The 17,798-nt window shown below is 39.5% G+C and overlaps 1 protein-coding gene across 4 annotated transcripts in view; it reads right to left on the bottom strand.

Moving 5' to 3' along the window:
* GPSM2 (G protein signaling modulator 2) overlaps positions 1-17,798 on the bottom strand; it is a 34,227-nt gene that overhangs the window by 5,972 nt on the left and 10,457 nt on the right. For 3 of the 4 annotated variants that reach the window (XM_066555281.1, XM_066555279.1, XM_066555280.1), the window contains exons 2-8: positions 10,366-10,681; positions 4,276-4,497; positions 3,111-3,246; positions 2,504-2,646; positions 1,881-2,004; positions 1,502-1,617; positions 397-552 (exon numbers count right to left, since the gene is read on the bottom strand). In XM_066555281.1, coding sequence (XP_066411378.1) covers positions 397-552; positions 1,502-1,617; positions 1,881-2,004; positions 2,504-2,646; positions 3,111-3,246; positions 4,276-4,497; positions 10,366-10,427 — 959 coding nt within the window. In that variant the 5' untranslated portion in view covers positions 10,428-10,681. The remainder of the gene's footprint in view (positions 1-396; positions 553-1,501; positions 1,618-1,880; positions 2,005-2,503; positions 2,647-3,110; positions 3,247-4,275; positions 4,498-10,365; positions 10,682-17,798) is intronic. The other variant, XM_066555282.1, reaches the window with a different exon arrangement.

The following is a 17,798-nucleotide window of genomic DNA, read 5'->3' as shown; positions in this document are numbered from 1 at the left end:
CTGTAATATAAACATGACTTGCTGCAGTCTTATTCTCCTTCCCCCATCCCTTCCTGTATTATTAACTTGTGGACAAGTAGAACGCAGATTCTTATGAAAGTAGGATGAATTATTATAATGAACTCATGAAAGAAAGATCTGCTTTTCCTTAATTTACACAGACTTGCTGACAGCAGATGATGTAGAAAGAGTCATTCATCAATTTGTCTTTCATATCAGACTCATTAGCTGCAATACCATTATGAGTAATTTTCATTTTCCATATGAAAACCAAAGCCCAGCATTGGGGGAATTCACATGAATTGCTGTCACATGGGGAACAATGCCAGTGGAGTTGAAGGTAACAGGATTTGCTCTGAGTGTCACACATACATGAAACAATCTCTTAGGGCTTACTTGTCATGTAGCTCCTGAGCAATCACAAGGTGTTTGAGATGATAGTCAATGGCTCTCTCATAGTCCTGGAGCAGAGTGTAGGTGTTCCCCAGGCTGTAGCAGGCCTGTGCTTCCACAGCTCTGTCCTTCAGCTGCCGAGCCAGCTGCAGTGTCCTCCTGCAGGAGAGGGTCAGAAACCACCACAAGGAAAAGCTTTCAGAAGTGCACGTGCACAGCTGAAAATCTGTTACACAACTTCAACAAACTGGGGCAGCAGGCTAGCAAATTATCAGCTCATAAATTACTATCTTGTAAACCCTTACAATCTCAAACTTGTAAAGTCTTCCTCCACTGCAACCTACTTCATTAGAGAGCATGTATTTTAAGTCCTTTAATTTAAGCATCTTTTAATTTACTGCTTCATTAATAATTTGTAGGAGTTTCCCTGACAGGTTGCACTGTTCAATAGCAGTGTTACAATACCTACTTTCCCATCAGCATGGGCAGGACAGGCCTATACTCACCAAGCTCAGAGGGATCTGCTCAGTACTGAGACTTTTCTTCCTAAGAGCTGCTGTGCTCTGAAATCCCTAATAGCACCTATACTGTATCTTTGCCAAGCTTTTACTTTCCCAGGTACAGCAGCAACTGCTCAGTGGTGCAGAGATCAAGACAAGTCTGGCTTGAAAATACAGACTAAAGATGTAAATTGATGTTGCTGTGCACTAGCTCTCTCAGCTGGTGAACACACCTGAGGCAGCCACCCATCTCAGGGTAGGAAAGCTACTCACATCATTCCAGAAGTCACTAAGAGTGAGACAGTAATGCCTGCTTCTAGAATAATGGGAATAAATGCCTAGCAGTGAAAGATGTCTGTGTACAGCACTGCAAAGTAACTATTAAAAGTAGCAAAAGAGTTAAAAAAATAAAAAGCATTAATGCTGCCCCTCACTTAAGAGAACCATGACAATTAAACAACAAAGGAAAAATTTCTTTGCTAAACAAATGGAAATTTTTCTAAAGTATATGTTGAAGCAATGGCTGTTCCACAGTGAGCTACAGTACCAGGCACAACAGAAGTAAACTGTACAAGAGATATAAATTGTGTTTATCAGCAGTCACTCACCTGTAGTACTCAGCAGCAGTTTCAAATTCCCCCAGGAATATGTAGGCATTTCCAAGGTTGCTGTATGCTCTTCTTTCTGCTGATCTATCACCAAATTCTTTTGCAATGAGGAGACGCTTAAAAATGTGAAATAACTGCATTAGTTACTCCCCTTTATACTTTGTTACATACATTTGCATGCAGAAATGCAAGAAAAAAATGCATTCTTTAAGTCAACAATGCTTGATAAGAACAGCCAAACTTGAAGTTTGTGCCATTAAGATTTAAAACCTGCATTAAAAAGCTTGCAACAAGATCCAACACACAACACATGTACTAAAGATCAGGAGCAATGTGATACTCTGCTAGAACAGAATTCATTACTACCACATTGTTGTACCTGTTCATGGGCTAAAACTGCACTCCTGAAGTTGCCCAGAAGATAGTGTGTGTTTCCCAGATTTCCAAAGGCACGTCCTTGTGCTGCTCTGTCACCCAGCTCTTTTACTATTGACAGGTTTTCCCTGTTTTGGGGGAGAGTGAGAATGAGAATAGTGACTTTTAAAAGGTTTGGGTTTTTTCTCACAGTCATTTAAATACTAATTTTAATTTCTTATATAAAGGAAAAGGCAGAGATATTCTACTTTGGCCTATTTTAATGGCCTTTAAATAACCATGAATCTGAGTAAAAAATACTTTCTGTGAGCTACCAAACTCCACTGCATTCTAACTCAAGCCAGTGTGCTCCCCTCTAGTTACACACACAGGTGTAACAAGGTCCTTGTTGTCTCAGCCTGGTTTGAAGAGCTTTGCTGTTTCTAACTAAGGGTTGTCAGGTACAGTACAAGTGAGGCCAGGGTAAGAACCAGGGCACTGTCTTGTTGAAAAGACCAAACTGACAGGTACCTCAGTTCTGCAGAGAAGCCTTCCATAGTTCAGCTCATGGCACTGCAGATCTCCCACATTCTAATGAACTACACGATCACATCCTCCCAGCCCCCAACACTTAAAGCTCCTACTTACTCATAATACTTTGCAGCTTTCTGTAAAGCATTTTTAACATCATCTGGAAGTTCCCCTGGATCATGGGTTCCAGCATTAGCTACATTTTTCCCTTTGGAGTGATATACATTTCCCAGATTATACAGTGCTCTTGCCTCTCCAACCTGAACCAGAAGTAAAAGAAGGCATTAAAATTTCATGCTTCAAAGTTTTCTGTCACAACAACTATTTGTACAATCCACAAATGGGAAGAAAGTTCCTTAACTACCTGTCAATACCCACTCTGCCCATTCTGAATATATTATCACCTACCCAGTCATAGCCCTCAATCCAATTGTTTTGCATGCTACTTCTTTTTGAAGAACAAGATACATTCTAGAGGTCAATTACCATTAAAACTTAAATTTAAAACAAACAAAACCACCACAAAACAGGGTAATATTTAACCTGGACCTATAGTCTTCCAGGTACAAACAACTGCATTCCAACTAATAGATTTGTACTGCCTAGAAGAAATAATTGAATATTCACTATTTCCCTCTGAAAAGTGCACATTCCTTACCAGTACCACAGGGTTCAGGGGAATGTGTGTTAGCACTTTACATCCAAATTCCTGCACAATTCTTACCTTATCGTTAAGTTCTCTGGAAATATCCAGATGTCTCTGACAGCAAACAATAGCTTCTTCAAAATTCCCAAGTACCTTTAAGGTGTTGCCCAGGTTCCCACTGGCTTTAGCTTCTCCCAATTGATCTCCAATTGTCCTAAAATAGCAGCAATTAAGTACCCAGAAAACAGTGGATCATTTAAACCGATGTTTGGTAGAGAATTACATGAATTTATGAAAGTGACCACAAGTATGTAAATGTAAATGTGTTCAATTAATTTTATATCTGAAATGCACTCAAACATTGTTCAGTCTGTGGTTACAGACACTGCTGTTTGGCCAGCTGCTGGTATTGATCATCTGCTTAACATTTATCTTTTAAATTCACATTTTTTAAGAAGAAAATAGAGAGAAAATTCTTAAAGATGATTTAGAAAGACAGTCCCAGCATTAAAAAGAGAGGTTTAACTGCATTTGTGTTTTACTTGACCATCTTATTTTAAGTAAAAATCTCCTTTAACTTAACAAGACACTTAACTGTAAGGTTTAAGACTTACAGTCTCCTCTGTAGCTCGAGGCACTACTTCATTTCTACATTTTAAATGAGACTAAGGCAAGAGACTGCCACTGAACCACTCAGACTGTCATACCTGGGCAACAACACAACAAAACAAATGCCCCAAGATCACAGCACAGGAGCAGGGTAAGGCAGGGGGAAGAATAGATTTATGCCAAATTGACATTAAGTACATTATATGCCTGTGCCTTTTATTGGATCTATACAAATCAGTAAAAGTTAGATACATAAATAGCATATGAAAGGGATAGAGTTTTAGATTTCACAGATAAACATTAGGGAGTTCTGTCTAGTAAACAAGAGAGCAGCTCAACAATACAGAGTACTAGAAACACTGAGTTTTAGAAACATGAAAGGGTAAAGAAAGGGCGGGTTTAAAGCAGCCATTTAATTATCCAGAAACCTGGTGAGGCCTCAGTCACTTCCAGGATTATGGTGCTAGACCAAGTATTAGCTGCCAGGTTAGAGGGCACCCAAGTGACCTGCCAGGCCCCCAGCCCTGTGCCACACCACGTTCACTCATTAGCCAGTATAATGCAGGGTTTGGCAGGACAGTGAGCAGGCAGCTGCTCGTGTCTCCCAGAATGGGATGGCATGGAGAACAGTTACCTTGCAAGAGTTAAATCGTGGTGATGATATTCCAAGGCCTTTGCATATTCCTGCAGGTAGAAATAGGCATTGCCCAGCTGGCTGTAAATAGCACTCAGGGTTCGTAAATCTTCAGTTCCAACCTGCACAGCAGCTTCAAAGAAAGACACCCCAGCCCGGCAATCTCCTGCCTTGCACAGGCGCTCGCCCTCCAGAGCCAGCTCCAGGCAGGAAGCCTCCATCCTGCACAGGGACAAAACAGGCCAACAGTCACTCCTAAAGGCACCCTCTGTGCAGCACCTGAGCTCTGGACACGGCATTCTTTTATCAGATGGCCTCTGTTTGTTTAGGAGAGGGAATCAGCAGCACACCACAACCAATGAGCTTTGCTTTAGAGTACTACAGAAACCAAGGCTGAAATGGAAACTACAATTTCAAAGGTAATTTCAAAGCAAAATAACATTTGAACAAACAGCTACAATTTCTTATTTTTTCAGTCTCAGAGAGGAAACCAAATCTTACTCTTGTCCATAGGCAGCACTCAAAGGGTTCAAAAACAGTTTTCACCATCTAGATAATTTCAGAAAAGTTACCTAGAAATCAAGCTATTACTGACAAATACTGATTCTGACAAATGGAAGCACTTAAGATTTTTAGGGTGATGCCACAGTAACCTGCAAAATGATTCACAGGAAAAAAATCAAATTAGAATATTCTGTGCTGTGTATCAAAGACTGACTAATTTTCTGCAAGTTGTTTCCTCTGTAATCCGATACTCCTTGGCACTTAATTTCTTATACTAGCACTGCTGTGGAAATTCTCAGTGTAAGAAAAAATATCTAGATTCAATTAATGACAAAATGTATGTCAATTCAAGTTACTTCACTGATACACCATTATTCCAGAACCCACTGGAATAGTTTTTAATTTTATGAACAAGTAATTGTGCAATTATACAGGTACAAAATGCAGCAATCATTAATGAATTTGTAGAATAATACATTTTGAACATGAACAAAGACACTGATAGAAAACTACAGTGGCATTCACGTGCCTCTTTGCCCCAGTGAGCTCAGGAGTACAAAACATAACGTTTCAGTAAGTGTTAACAATTTTATCCAAACGTTTCCTACGTTCTGGTTCTGAGATGCAAGGGAGGCAGGGGAGAGGAAGATGAGAAAGACAACAGCTCCAGGTCCCAGTCTTGAAGCAGTATGGTTCTCCAGCTTTTCCAGGATACATGCATTTTAAAAAGCTTGCAAAAATGTCAGCATTTTATTTTTTTAAAGATTTTTTTCAAAATGAAAACCCAGTAAGAGACATTCTGTAATAGTTGAAAAAGTACATGCTAATGTTGCCAAAGAGTGGACAATCAAATGCTGGCTTTTGCAGAAGTTATTTTAGTGGAAACACCAGACGAAACCTGTTTTGACTTGACATAGTGATGAAGTTTTTAACATACCTACAATACATTTCTTTATTTTCTTAAACTAGAAAAAAAATTGATTATACAAACTTTTACTCAAATCTGAACAGGAAGGAAATATTTGTGAAAAATCTAATGACTTCCAAAAGAGCTAGAAGAGTTGGGATCACAAGCACAATACAAAACACAAAGAACTACCATACCTGCTGGTCTTGGAGGTGCCACAACTTAAGCACAGCGAGATGACCGACATGGTTACCTTTTGCAACAAAAAGCACTCTCTGTTTGGTAGTAGCTAAAGATGCTGACAGCAAAAGATAACTCCAGCATGAAGCTCTTGCCAAGCCCAACTTTCCAGGCTGGATATCCATAACACATGCAGGATTTTTAGGTTTGCAAACTCTCCTTAGAGAAGTTAGAGCATTCCTGTTAGCTACAACACACCACCTGGCTCTCATGACATTGTGCATGTGTGGAATGTAAGACAGAAGAAGGCAGAAATGATTAAGTACAAGGCAGAAATGATGACACCATCAGCAACTGAAGGTTTAAGACTTAAAACACTTCATTGGGTAATCTTAATCCTATCCAAAGAGGTTCTCTCCGGGCACCTCATGTTAACTGACATGTCCAATTAGACTGACAGCTGGAAAATGTGGTGCTTCTCAGTGCAGACTGGGACCATTACACAGCCACACTCTGGATTTTTGCTTGAATGGCCAAAAAGAGCAGACCTTCCAGCAAAATGTGTGTGTGACATAACAATGAAATTGCTACACTGGACTCTGCTTCTGTAAGTGAATTTATTCTATTTAAAAAAAAAAATTACTGTGAGACATCGGCCACATAATCAGTGAAGAAAAAGCAGGTAAAAAATCTTCAAGGGCAGTATCAGAGAGTGCTGCAGTATGGTAGCCCCCCTTGAGAGACTGCATTCATCTGATTTCACACTACACCTAAAAATGACAAATGCCAACACAGCATTACCATTTCATCAGGGAATTTGAAATACAATCATTTTACTTTACAACCCTAGATTTAGTGTAACTTATAAAAATGAGAGATGTGGGATCTTTCATACAGAACACAACTAAGAAGTAAATGACTTAGACTGATGAAAATCAGCTGTTACTACAGTGTTTAAATTCAACCAGAATTACAGGAAGTAAATGAAAATGAGAATTAATAATTGCTTGAGTAAAAAAAGAATGCAAAAATTACACAACTCTTGAGAGGCTGTGTTAACAAGTTGCTAGAATCTGTACAGCAAATTAAAACTTTAATTCTATCTGGATCCATTCCTTCTGCCCTACCATTTCAAAATCTAAATAAGCTATACAGAAATAGAACAGAGACAATTAAATATTTATTTCCACAGTTGCCTGCACTCAATATTTTATTCAGGTTATATAAGAGCTATGAAATCACTCAGTTATTTTAAAAGTTTCTGAGGCTTTTCCATTGAGTACCAAAACTGGATTCAAAAGAGGTTTGGTTTTGGTTTGTATTTGTTTTTTTCTCCCCTCTGCTACTTAAAGGACTCTTATGCAAATTAACACTTTTTTTTTGGTTTGGTGGGTTTCTTTAGGATTTACGTAGGTGTTCTCCACCTGTCACTGCTAATGGTTAAACAGCACTTTGGCAGACTAGACAGGGCCAGGTTATCAATGTTTTAGGAAGTCATTAAATAGTTATAAGGAGAATATGACATTACTTTCTCTGTTTCCTGGGCTGAATGGAATTATTTACTCAACACCCAGTGGCCAAACAAGAGATACATTGAATCTGCAGAGAGGAGAAGAGAACAAGCCCCATTCATCTGTGCACTCCTAAGGCAATTCTGTTCCTGCTGAACACGACAGGGTTCTCTCAGATATTACTTGAAAATGCTCACACAGGGCTCCATTTTGCTGTGCTGTCTATAGCTGCCTGGCATCTCCTGAATAATTTCTTATTTGTAAAACTACCTCATCCTTATCTGGCCCTCAAAGCTTTTCCTCCTGCCTGGCTCCCCAGTATTTTTATTTTTCTTCTTCCCACCCCCGCCTCCTTCTTCTCTGACCTTTTTCATGTTCTATTTTAAACCTTTATTATTTCTATGAATATAAATCCTAAGCATATTGCCTCCTTGTTTTTGTCCCCCTCCCTTCAGTTGTTCTCATCTCACAATAAGAACAAGAAAAGTGGTAAGAATTAAGTCAGTGGAAGAAGGTAGTAACACTCCCTGATTACTACAATCTTTAAACACAATTTAGTTTTATTCAGTTCAATTCCCACTAAGAGGGCTTTTTGCTTTTGAGGGGGAACACAGCTGTCATCACTTTGCCATGAATCATGTTGGTACAAATAACACACCTAGAGACAAAACATCCCCATGCCATGTCTTTAGTTTGGAGGCAGCACCACTGGTGCCACAGCATCCTGTAATGAAGCTGACTGTAATAAAGCACACTGTAATAAAGCTGACACACCATTCCTGACCACTGCCCTTACTCTGGGCTTCCCCCCATGAGCAGAAGCCTCGACAGCCACCACTGCAAACAGCTCCAGAACAGCCCCACTGCAGCACTGCTTCTTCAAACTTAGAAACAAACAGCTCACACACAAAGAAACCACACCCTGAATTCTGTCTTCTTTTGCTCCAGTCAAGATAAAAGCACTTACAAGGTTTTGGTGCATGAATTTAGCAGGCCAAAAGAAACAAGTTCTACAAATATTCACCCATTTATTCATACAAATCAAGTAACATTAGCATTTTATTTTCAGTCACTAAAAAAAACAAGAAGAACCCTCCTTCTGTCAGCATAAGCACCTTTATAACTGCAAAAGTGATACTGATGAACTACTGTGGGGAGAAAGAAACACTTGCACAGTCAGAAACAGACCCACAGTAAAGCCTTTCCTTAGGAGTGGGCTACAACTTCTTTAAAATCAGTTCTAATGGAATGCCAAAAGGAAGGAAAGAGCAGTCACAGCCAAACAAACCTGGGATAATACCTGCAAGTAATTTTTTTAAAAAACTGGTAACTCCCTCCTCAGTAATTTATGACCTTTTATTTCCTGCACTAAATTTTAAACTCCAACAAAATAAAATATTTCCAAATTACAGCTATCAATATCATCATAAAGTTCCAGGTCAATATACTGAATTAATTCTTAATTTCTCAAAGTCTTAGGAAAGTTTAATATGTTTTTAAATTAAAAGTATTTGCCATCGTGTTTTTTAAATGTGAATCAGATTATAGTTCTTGCAGAAAAGTTTAAGAGGGTCATGAATATTGTTATTGTTGATATTTTTAATTGGTCTCATTCAAACCTGTACTGAAATACAGCATAAAGCAGTAAGACATTGTGCCCTGACTGTGCTTGCCAAATTTTTTGAAGTTTTTATCTTGTCAGTTTATACCAGTGAATTGGCCCTGACCTATTTTTCATCCATTTATTTCTATAACAGCACTCTGAACAGCTCCTGCTTTTATTAAAGAGTGAGCAAGGATATTCTGCAATTGTCTGGGGAGGACCAAGAGCACCAGCACCAGCGTGGGGAAATGTGGTAGAGGAATGCTGGGCAGGGGTCCCTTCAGGAAACACTCAGCACAGAGTTATCATGCTTACACACTGAGGGTCAAAGCCACAGGATAGAGATTTTAGCCAAATAAAGAGAGAAAACAGTAAATTACAGCTTATTTGCTAATTTTTCTCCTTACTGACCATGAGAGAGCTTCTCCAGCTGGCTGCACTGCCACCCAGGACACTGGACTTGTATGAAATGAAATTAAGGACTTCCTTTCTATGAAATGGAAGAGAAGACCACTCCAACAGCCATCTAACATTGTCAGAATGTTGAAAGGATTAATTTTACACCATAGCATGTGCTGCCTTACAAATACAGGTTAACAGCCTTATTGCTGTTAGCTAGTGAGGAAAAGGCCTCCAAAGAAAGGATGATCAGGATAGGGGTTGGGGGAGCACACAAGAACCACATTTTTTATTTCTTTTTAAACAATCATTTCAGTCTTCCAGCGTCCCTTCCTACTGAATGAACTGCAAGATTCACCCTTCCAAACACCATGCACTACACAATGCTCCTGTAGTTCAGCTCCATTAGAGCGAGTCTGAAATGCTAACACGTTGTCCCAGGTCTGTAAAGGGGATTCAGAAGAAAAATTAGAAAAGCTCTCAGAAGGGAAATCCCATATCCTCTTCACTTGCAAGAACAGTACTTCTGAGTGCAAGGCACCAAGGCAGTTTCCATCTATCAACCAAACCTCAATTTTAAGCAAGGAAAACACCTCCTCCTTCACCAGAATAATGGGCCAAGTACAGAGAACTTTAGCAGACAAAAGTCAGCAATTTCCACAGGCAGCCTAAAAGCTAAAAGAGGGAGCAGCTATTACCCTACAGGCACCACACTTCATATCATTCTACCCCAAGTACAAAGAAATACATGCAATAATGTACTGTTCTGTTACCATGCAAGTTCCAGTACTATACAATAATTTATTCATACTAATCTGCTACATAGCAGAAGTGAATTTTCATTGTTGAAAAATCAAGAAAAAAATGGGTTTAATTTTAAATTTCAGTAACACTACTAGCAGAGATATCATGCTATTTGTTACAACTTGTTTAGCTTTCTATTATTAACGGCACTTATTAATTTATAGCAAAATTACCAGTCTTACCTGTATCGCACGTGAAAGGAGCGATCTTCAGGCATGCTTATCAAAACATCCTTTTCCGCCATTGAGTTACATTACCAGCAGAGAAAGAAATACTGTTCTGTAGTAGGGTAAGTGCTTTATTATGGGGAATTGTTGTCAGAGCACCATTCCAGTTAGTATATTAAGAAGCTGGAGTAAAGATATCCTAAGCTACTGCAGAAAAACTCTTCTTTATTACTGAGGTAAGGAGGTCACTGCCAGCCACATCTCACACCTTCAGAAATGTTCATGTTCTTTCTTTCATCTGTGGCCCTTTAAGCTCCATTCAGCCACGGTTCTGCAAAGGGAACACAAGATGCTTGGCTTGAAGTCTCATGGTTAATAACTCATCAGCATTTACAGCTGATGTAAAAGCATAACACTGCTCCTACGAAGCAGGAAACGTCATTCAAGAACTTAAAGGCAGAGCCAAAGCCTTCTACACAGACATGGCAATTCCTGCAGGCAAGTGAGAAAGCCAAAGAGGTTTAACAAAAACCAACACTCTCTCTTCTCTTGGACACTTTGAAGAATTTACCCTTCTTAGGATTTTCTGGCCTCATGAAGTTCCAGGCAAAAACCTTAAAGGATGAAAGGTACAGAATGAAAGGCATAATATAGAACAGATCACAAAGTGCTTTACATGTAAACACTGCCCCCAAAAACCTGACCAACCATCAGCTGAAGGCCCACAGCAGTCAGAACTGGTGGGCACAATCCCATCTGCAGATCATCCACTCTGCAGATTGTCCCACCTGCAATACTGTAAGCACAGCAGCCAGCAAAGGTTTAACCTCTATATTTACTTTTCTTCCCTCTGGTCCCAAAAGAAAGGGGGGAGTATGGGAGTTTGGAGGGCAAGTGGTGTTCACACTGGTTTCCTATTCAAAAATTCTGCAGCACTGCAATGTGAGCTCCAAACTCTGCTTCAAAGAGATTGCAGAAGCCAGCATATAAATATTGGACATGTTTGGGCTGGCTGGGAAAAAATAACAGAAAAGAAACCCTGTAATCAAAAGTTTACCCACTTTTAAACATATTTTTAGTAGAGACGGTGACATATTTACGCCTCAGTACTAATATTACCTTCCTTTGCAAGTAAACATAGAGTTGTGTAATTCACAAATGCATATTTCATCAAGAGACTGCAGAGGTGTCAAAAAGACAGGAACAGAGCTCAGACTCAAAGCTGTCATCAGAAGAATATGCAAATCTGTATATTTAATTGTCAATATAGCCCATACCTTTTCCTCTCATTGGCTTCATCAAGTCCCAGCTGTGAAGATTCATGCTTCCCATCCTACTCTACCTTGATAGCAGCCCTCAGACTATCCACATTCTTCCAATTAAACAAGTATTTTGCCCTTCCATGCTCATCACTGGAATGATTTGGCATCAACAAGAGGGTGTGGGTGTATTTTTGCAATTATGAAGCGTGACACCCAGAGGTTACAATAGCACTGCAGCCCACACACTGGGCAGGCTGTGTTCCAGGTGTTCACTCTGCAGAAGTCTGTCCAGCCTCAGCTCAGGTAACTCATACAGGCAGATGGCCCTAAGCCACCCAGGTTATAGCAGCCCTCCTGCTGCTCAGCAAATCCAAGAGGTTTGGAAGTTCCCTTCCACAGAGGAACGCACCACAAAGTAAAAGTGTGTACTCTGGTACACACAGATCATGAGATGATGACCGTAGTAATTTTTTTGTGTATTTTTACTGTAATGGTAATTAACTGAATAATTTAAAAAGCTTTTTTAAAAATAAAAAGTCAACTTTAATTTAAAGAACCAGTTATACTTAAAAATACATCAGAACATCTGTGTTTGTTTAAATATTTTTAGCGGTACATTTTACATCAGGTGTTTATAGCTTCACTGTATTTGAGCTACACATCTGTCCTCATCATCTGACTGATGCCACCAAGAGCTGGAACCACTACTCCTGTTTATTTCCCTCCTTAATGGCCATACAGCACATTCCTGGTCTTGGGAGGGTGATACAGACACACCCACATTGGCCAACACATCATCATCACAGATCCAACCCAAATTACTGGGCCTGCTCTCCATAGCTGGCTTCTTCACCTGTAAGTCATTAGGATGTCAATTACGCCTTCAGCCATGCCAGCCTGTAATCAGTAACCAAACCTAAATCACATTAATTAGAGTGGGGAATGCAAAAGGCAGGAGATGGAAGGCAAACACTCGAAGCTGTACACACAACCTTTAAATGCACAATTTACTTAATACAGGAAGTCCTAAGGGTTTCTGTTATTTTGAAGTAGCAGCAAAAAGCCCACAGAGAAAAAAGGCTGGGTCTCCTCCAGAAGAGGGAAATTACTCTGGTGGGACTGATTACACAGTTTTTTGATACCAAAACAGAAACAAACATCAGCCTCAGCACCCCAAATCAAATGAAGCAAGGCAAAGGTTTGGCAATCAAATGTACCAGCCCCCCATATCCTACAACAGACAAAACATGCACTGTATCAATTCTTTATTAGAAGAAAATGGTGAGCCATAATTACTCACCCTGGCTAAAAACAGCTAAAGGATATTCAATTAAACCATCAAGAAAGGCCAATTTGCCTCAATTCAATGCTCTGTCTAAAAAAATGTGCTTATTGCATGCAGAAAGTCACTTTTCATTTTTTTCCTGTTAAATCACAGATTTATATAGAAGCTATATGAATATAGATAGGGTTTGCATGATGAAAGTACATCTCAACCTTCCATTAACATCCCTGCACTGAATCAGTGATACAAATGCTAACACTGGAATAAGGCTCACTCTCTTAAAAAAATTACAGAAGAAACCAAGGCCCCCCTATTTTTAATTCTTATCAGTAAGTTTCAAGTTCCTGACAGTGATAAAACAGAAGTTGCTATTTCTTTCTCCAAAGCCTGTATGCAAGCTAGTAGTTTTAGCTAGCACACCTTCCAGCCAGGTGTTTCACCTTTTAAGGCATTTTCCACTTCAGCAATGATTTGATTACATACTATAAATTGTATCTCAATGGTAGACAATGAGTTTAATCAGTTTGCAATTCTTAGCTACACTGAATGTCTACAATAGATGTTTTTGTTTCATTTTGACAGAAAACCATATTTTTGCACAGGTGATAATGCATCAGCAAGCAACAGAAAGCCAGTGCTGTGATTTATTTGCAGTACACAGACCTAATGATCACAATACAGTTGGAGAAGATGGTTTTATTCTCCTTCATCACCTCAAAATGGTACATTTTAAGCAGCTTCATTTGCTCCTTTCCTCAACCCACACCTTCTTTTTTGGAGCTTGTCAGATGATCCAAAGTTTGATTTGTTTGCTGATGCAGTCACAGGGCTGGGCAGCTGACAGAGCGGTCCCTGGGGGGCTGCTGGAATATCAAACAGCTCCCTTCCTTCTGCCTTTCCCTAAAGGAGATGATCAAGGGATGCCTTCTCTCCCCATCTGCTATTCCTCACAAATCTGTGGGAAAGGAGCATCTGCCAAGTGAAGTCATCACCGACAGAGAGATTCAAAAGCTAATACAGGAAAGTACAGATAAAGGCAGATCTACTGCACTAACTGCATTTCCTGAGAAAAACTAGTGACAGAGAATGCTTGTTTCAAGATTAAGACAAATTTCCCAATGGTGAATAGAGTTTGAATTTCCTTTCAGAAAGATGCTACAGAATGGGTAGGAGAAAAATAAAAAGAAAAAAAGAAGAGAAGCTTGAACTGGATCATCTAAAAACAAAACAGAGCTGTGCATACCCTGTGAATGAAGAACCAACAATAAAAATATACCAACAGTCCAATTACTGAAATACAGAGATCAGCTTCAGACCTTCAAAATATAAAAGAGCATATAAATACAAATAGCACAAGGAACACTCAGAAGTAAAGCATTCTCTATTTTAGTCTTCAGTGCTGTTCAAGGATATTTTAAAAATTTACCTCATTAATGGATAAGCCTAAAATAAGCCACCAAAAAGCCTTAAAATTTCCCATCAAGTGTAATATTGTATTTACTATTAACATAGTAAACAGCATCATCATTACCATTTCTGCAGTAATATATATTCCCTTGTGAATGAGTCTCTAAGTAAATGTGTGCCATGCTGGGAAACAGCTAATTTTCCCAAACCTTGAGCACAGTACAAGTGACTAGTCATGAGAATGGATCCTGCAAATACAAGACACAACTGTACTAAGACCACTGTGGTTATTCTTGGCAGCTTAATTTTAAACTCCTCTCTGCACCACTTCTGACAGCTGTTCAAGAGCTGATTAGCTGAGTGCAGACAGAAACCACCTTCACTGATGAGGTGAATTTGAGGTTTTATTCAGGACCATGATGATGTGGAACAGTGCCTGCTCTGAACTACTGCCTTTGTCTCCTGATGGATTTTTCTGTTGAGCAGAAAGCCTCAGAATAAACCACAGGGATTCTCTCATAGGACTGGCTTAGCAGCATGCAAGCCACTTTGCAGCTCACATCACACATTCATGGCCACAAGAGGAAAGCTGAAGTTCATAAACAGCTCCTGAGCTCCCAGGTGTGAGTGACAGAGCTCATGCTGCAGAGTCTGCGTCACTACAGAGCACGGCAAAGACCCCACCTAAACACCCTATACCATCCAGCTCATCAGTCAAGCTGCAAACAAATCAAACCACTATCTCACGTTCTTGGTTCAGATGCTTCCTCCTCCACCCCACCTATATTTACCATGCTGACTTATAAATATGGGCCCACACCATGTTAGACACATTGCTGAATATTGCAGACAGCCCTGAAATGGCTGTGAGGGCTGGGTATTGCACTGGCTTTGGCCCAGAGGTGATGATTTGTAACCCTATCAACCCACTGCTCCACAAGCCTGGAATTTCACTTCTTCCAATAGAAAATGGAATATGAGGGCTCCTCTCCTTTGCCCAAATGAGGTGCACAGAGCTATCTTTTATAAAGGAAACCATCATTTCCTTGCTAGAAAGAGAATCACCAAATTGTAACTGAGAGCTTAAGGCCAGACAGGCATTTTGTAACCAGAACTGACAGGTGCACAGCTAACTGCCTTCTGTGAATCAAAAGAAAAGAATTACTAGAGTGAGGGAGGGAAACTTGACTCCATTATCTCTGAAATTATTCCATCTCCCTTTTTAGCCACTTAATGCCCAACACTCAATGACTTCAGTAACCAGCAGTCTTTCCAGATGGTCAGCAGAAGCACAAGAGGTTATAAAAGACCAGAAAAATACCAATAATAGAAGTTCAGATACTCATGGCAACTCTCCTCAAAAAATGAAAAGAATTGCTAAATGAGTAGTTACACAAATACTATAATTGTCTGGCACAAACTCCTGAGCAATCTGATTCTTTTCTTCACTCCTTTCTCTATTTTCTTTCTAGCACTGTACATAAATCCAAATCAAGAAAAGGGTTTCTGTCCAATTATTTTAATTTACTCATCAATTTACTCTAATTTAGTCATAATTATGACTACAGGAAGAGAAACCCCCTAGTGACAAAGGAGAACAAGGATCCCCCAGAACAGTCCCAAAGAGTCCCAAGTAGGTACAAAAAACCGTTTTATTGAAAATATGAATAACTGTACTAAACAAGGTAAGGAAAATATTGCAGAAATCCCCAAAACTACTTTACAGGATATAAATACACTAGCTCTATTTGTATTTTTTAAAAAACCTTTAAAACTATCATAGCTATGAGACACTCATCTCCATATTTAAAATTAATTTTAAAAAGACAAACAAACCCCCCACAGCAATAACAGGCATCAAGAATTTCTGAGATAAATTTTGCTCAAATGAAGTGAGGATCTCAACACATCCACAGCTGGAAATAAAATCATGGATTTGAAACTAGAGGGAACACATCTCCAGAGAGTCCAGCATCCATTACCTAATTGCTAATGTGGCCCTGCATTATGACAGACACGGCAACAATAGAGATATTTAATTTATCACTCTGTTTGTACCAGTTTTTGTTTGGGGTTTTCTTTATTTCACTGGTTGCTTAAACCCAGCAGACCCTGCTTATGGTAGGTTCTAAACACAGGTAAGAGAAGGTTCATCTCCTTCATTTCACAGGTTAACTCCTCTTGGCACAGCTGTAGGATCCCTGGCTCACACAGCTCTGCTAAAGGCAAACAGGAGCCTTCAATGCGGGAGCATTTCCACCTGCCCCTGGCACTTCCTGTAGGTACTTTCCACCTATCCTGTAGATCAGGAGGAGGATTTTTCCTCTGCTTGTCGAGTACCTGGCTGAATGGAGTGTTTGGGGCTTTAAGTAATGCTAAAGGTCTGCAACATGCCAAGCCTTTCAAACTCTATATCCTGCTTATTCCTGTTTCTAAGAGAACCAGTATTTACCTGGCAAACAGCTCGCTACCGAATGTACATCATTACTGTCCAGTGTGCAGGTTAAAGAACCCAGTGCAGTTAACACAAGTGACCACCAGTATTTCATTATACAGACACTCCTGCAGATAGTTAATGTAAGCCATCTATTGAAGTCCTGAATCAGGGGAATCCCACACTACCATAAGAAAGGAGAACATGAAGTGCCAGCAAAATATAACTAATATACCCATCATAAAACTAATCAGGCAACTGAAAATTAATTCTACATGCAGCAAGATTAAGATTTCAGATACAAGAACGGTACCGAATAAGATCACAGTCAAAACAGGTCAGAATTTTTCATATTTGATATTTGATACATCAAGGTATTAGGATTCCTTATCCTTTTTTCTTTTCTTATTTTTTATTACAACCAGATCCAAGTTTATTTACAAATTGTCATTCACAGACTGAAAACAAACACTGCACTGCCCTCTTTCCAACATCTCCCTCAACTGGGGATGAGATTTGCATTCAAGCACTTTAAGTGCACAAATGCCACAACAGACTGCAATAAGAGTTCACAACACAGCAGTATGCAATCCTTATTCACAGTGGAAGTTGAAATCATGCCCAATAAATCAGTTTTGTTACCAAGTTCTGAAGGTAAATTTGAAGCCTGCTCCTTTGGGACAATCTCCTCATGCAAATGAACATATACAAGGCCTCTCCCAGGCAACCAGACACTCAGTTTGGGAACTGGAGCATGTTATCCAGCATGAAAGAGCCCCACATAGGAAGGGTTCAGCACAAAAAGCTGGCTATTTGCACTGAGCTGACAGAGCAAGTTGATCACAAATCTCTCCAATAAAATGTTCCACCTAGCTTGGCTCCTTCTTAGTCTATGAAATCTCTTAAAAAGAGATACTGGTATGTAAAAGAAAGAAGACAAACATTGTACAAGCATCTTACAAAGAAATAGAAGAAATACCTTATGATTCTATAAATTAAATTTAAAAAAAAATAATAATTCTTAGAATCACTGGCAGTAAGACACAGTAGCAATTTCAGT

This window comes from Molothrus aeneus, chromosome 9, assembly GCF_037042795.1.
Source record: "Molothrus aeneus isolate 106 chromosome 9, BPBGC_Maene_1.0, whole genome shotgun sequence".
Classification (NCBI taxonomy): Eukaryota; Metazoa; Chordata; class Aves; order Passeriformes; family Icteridae; genus Molothrus; species Molothrus aeneus.
Note: the sequence above shows the minus strand (reverse complement) of the source record. Positions and strands in the feature narration are given on the sequence as shown.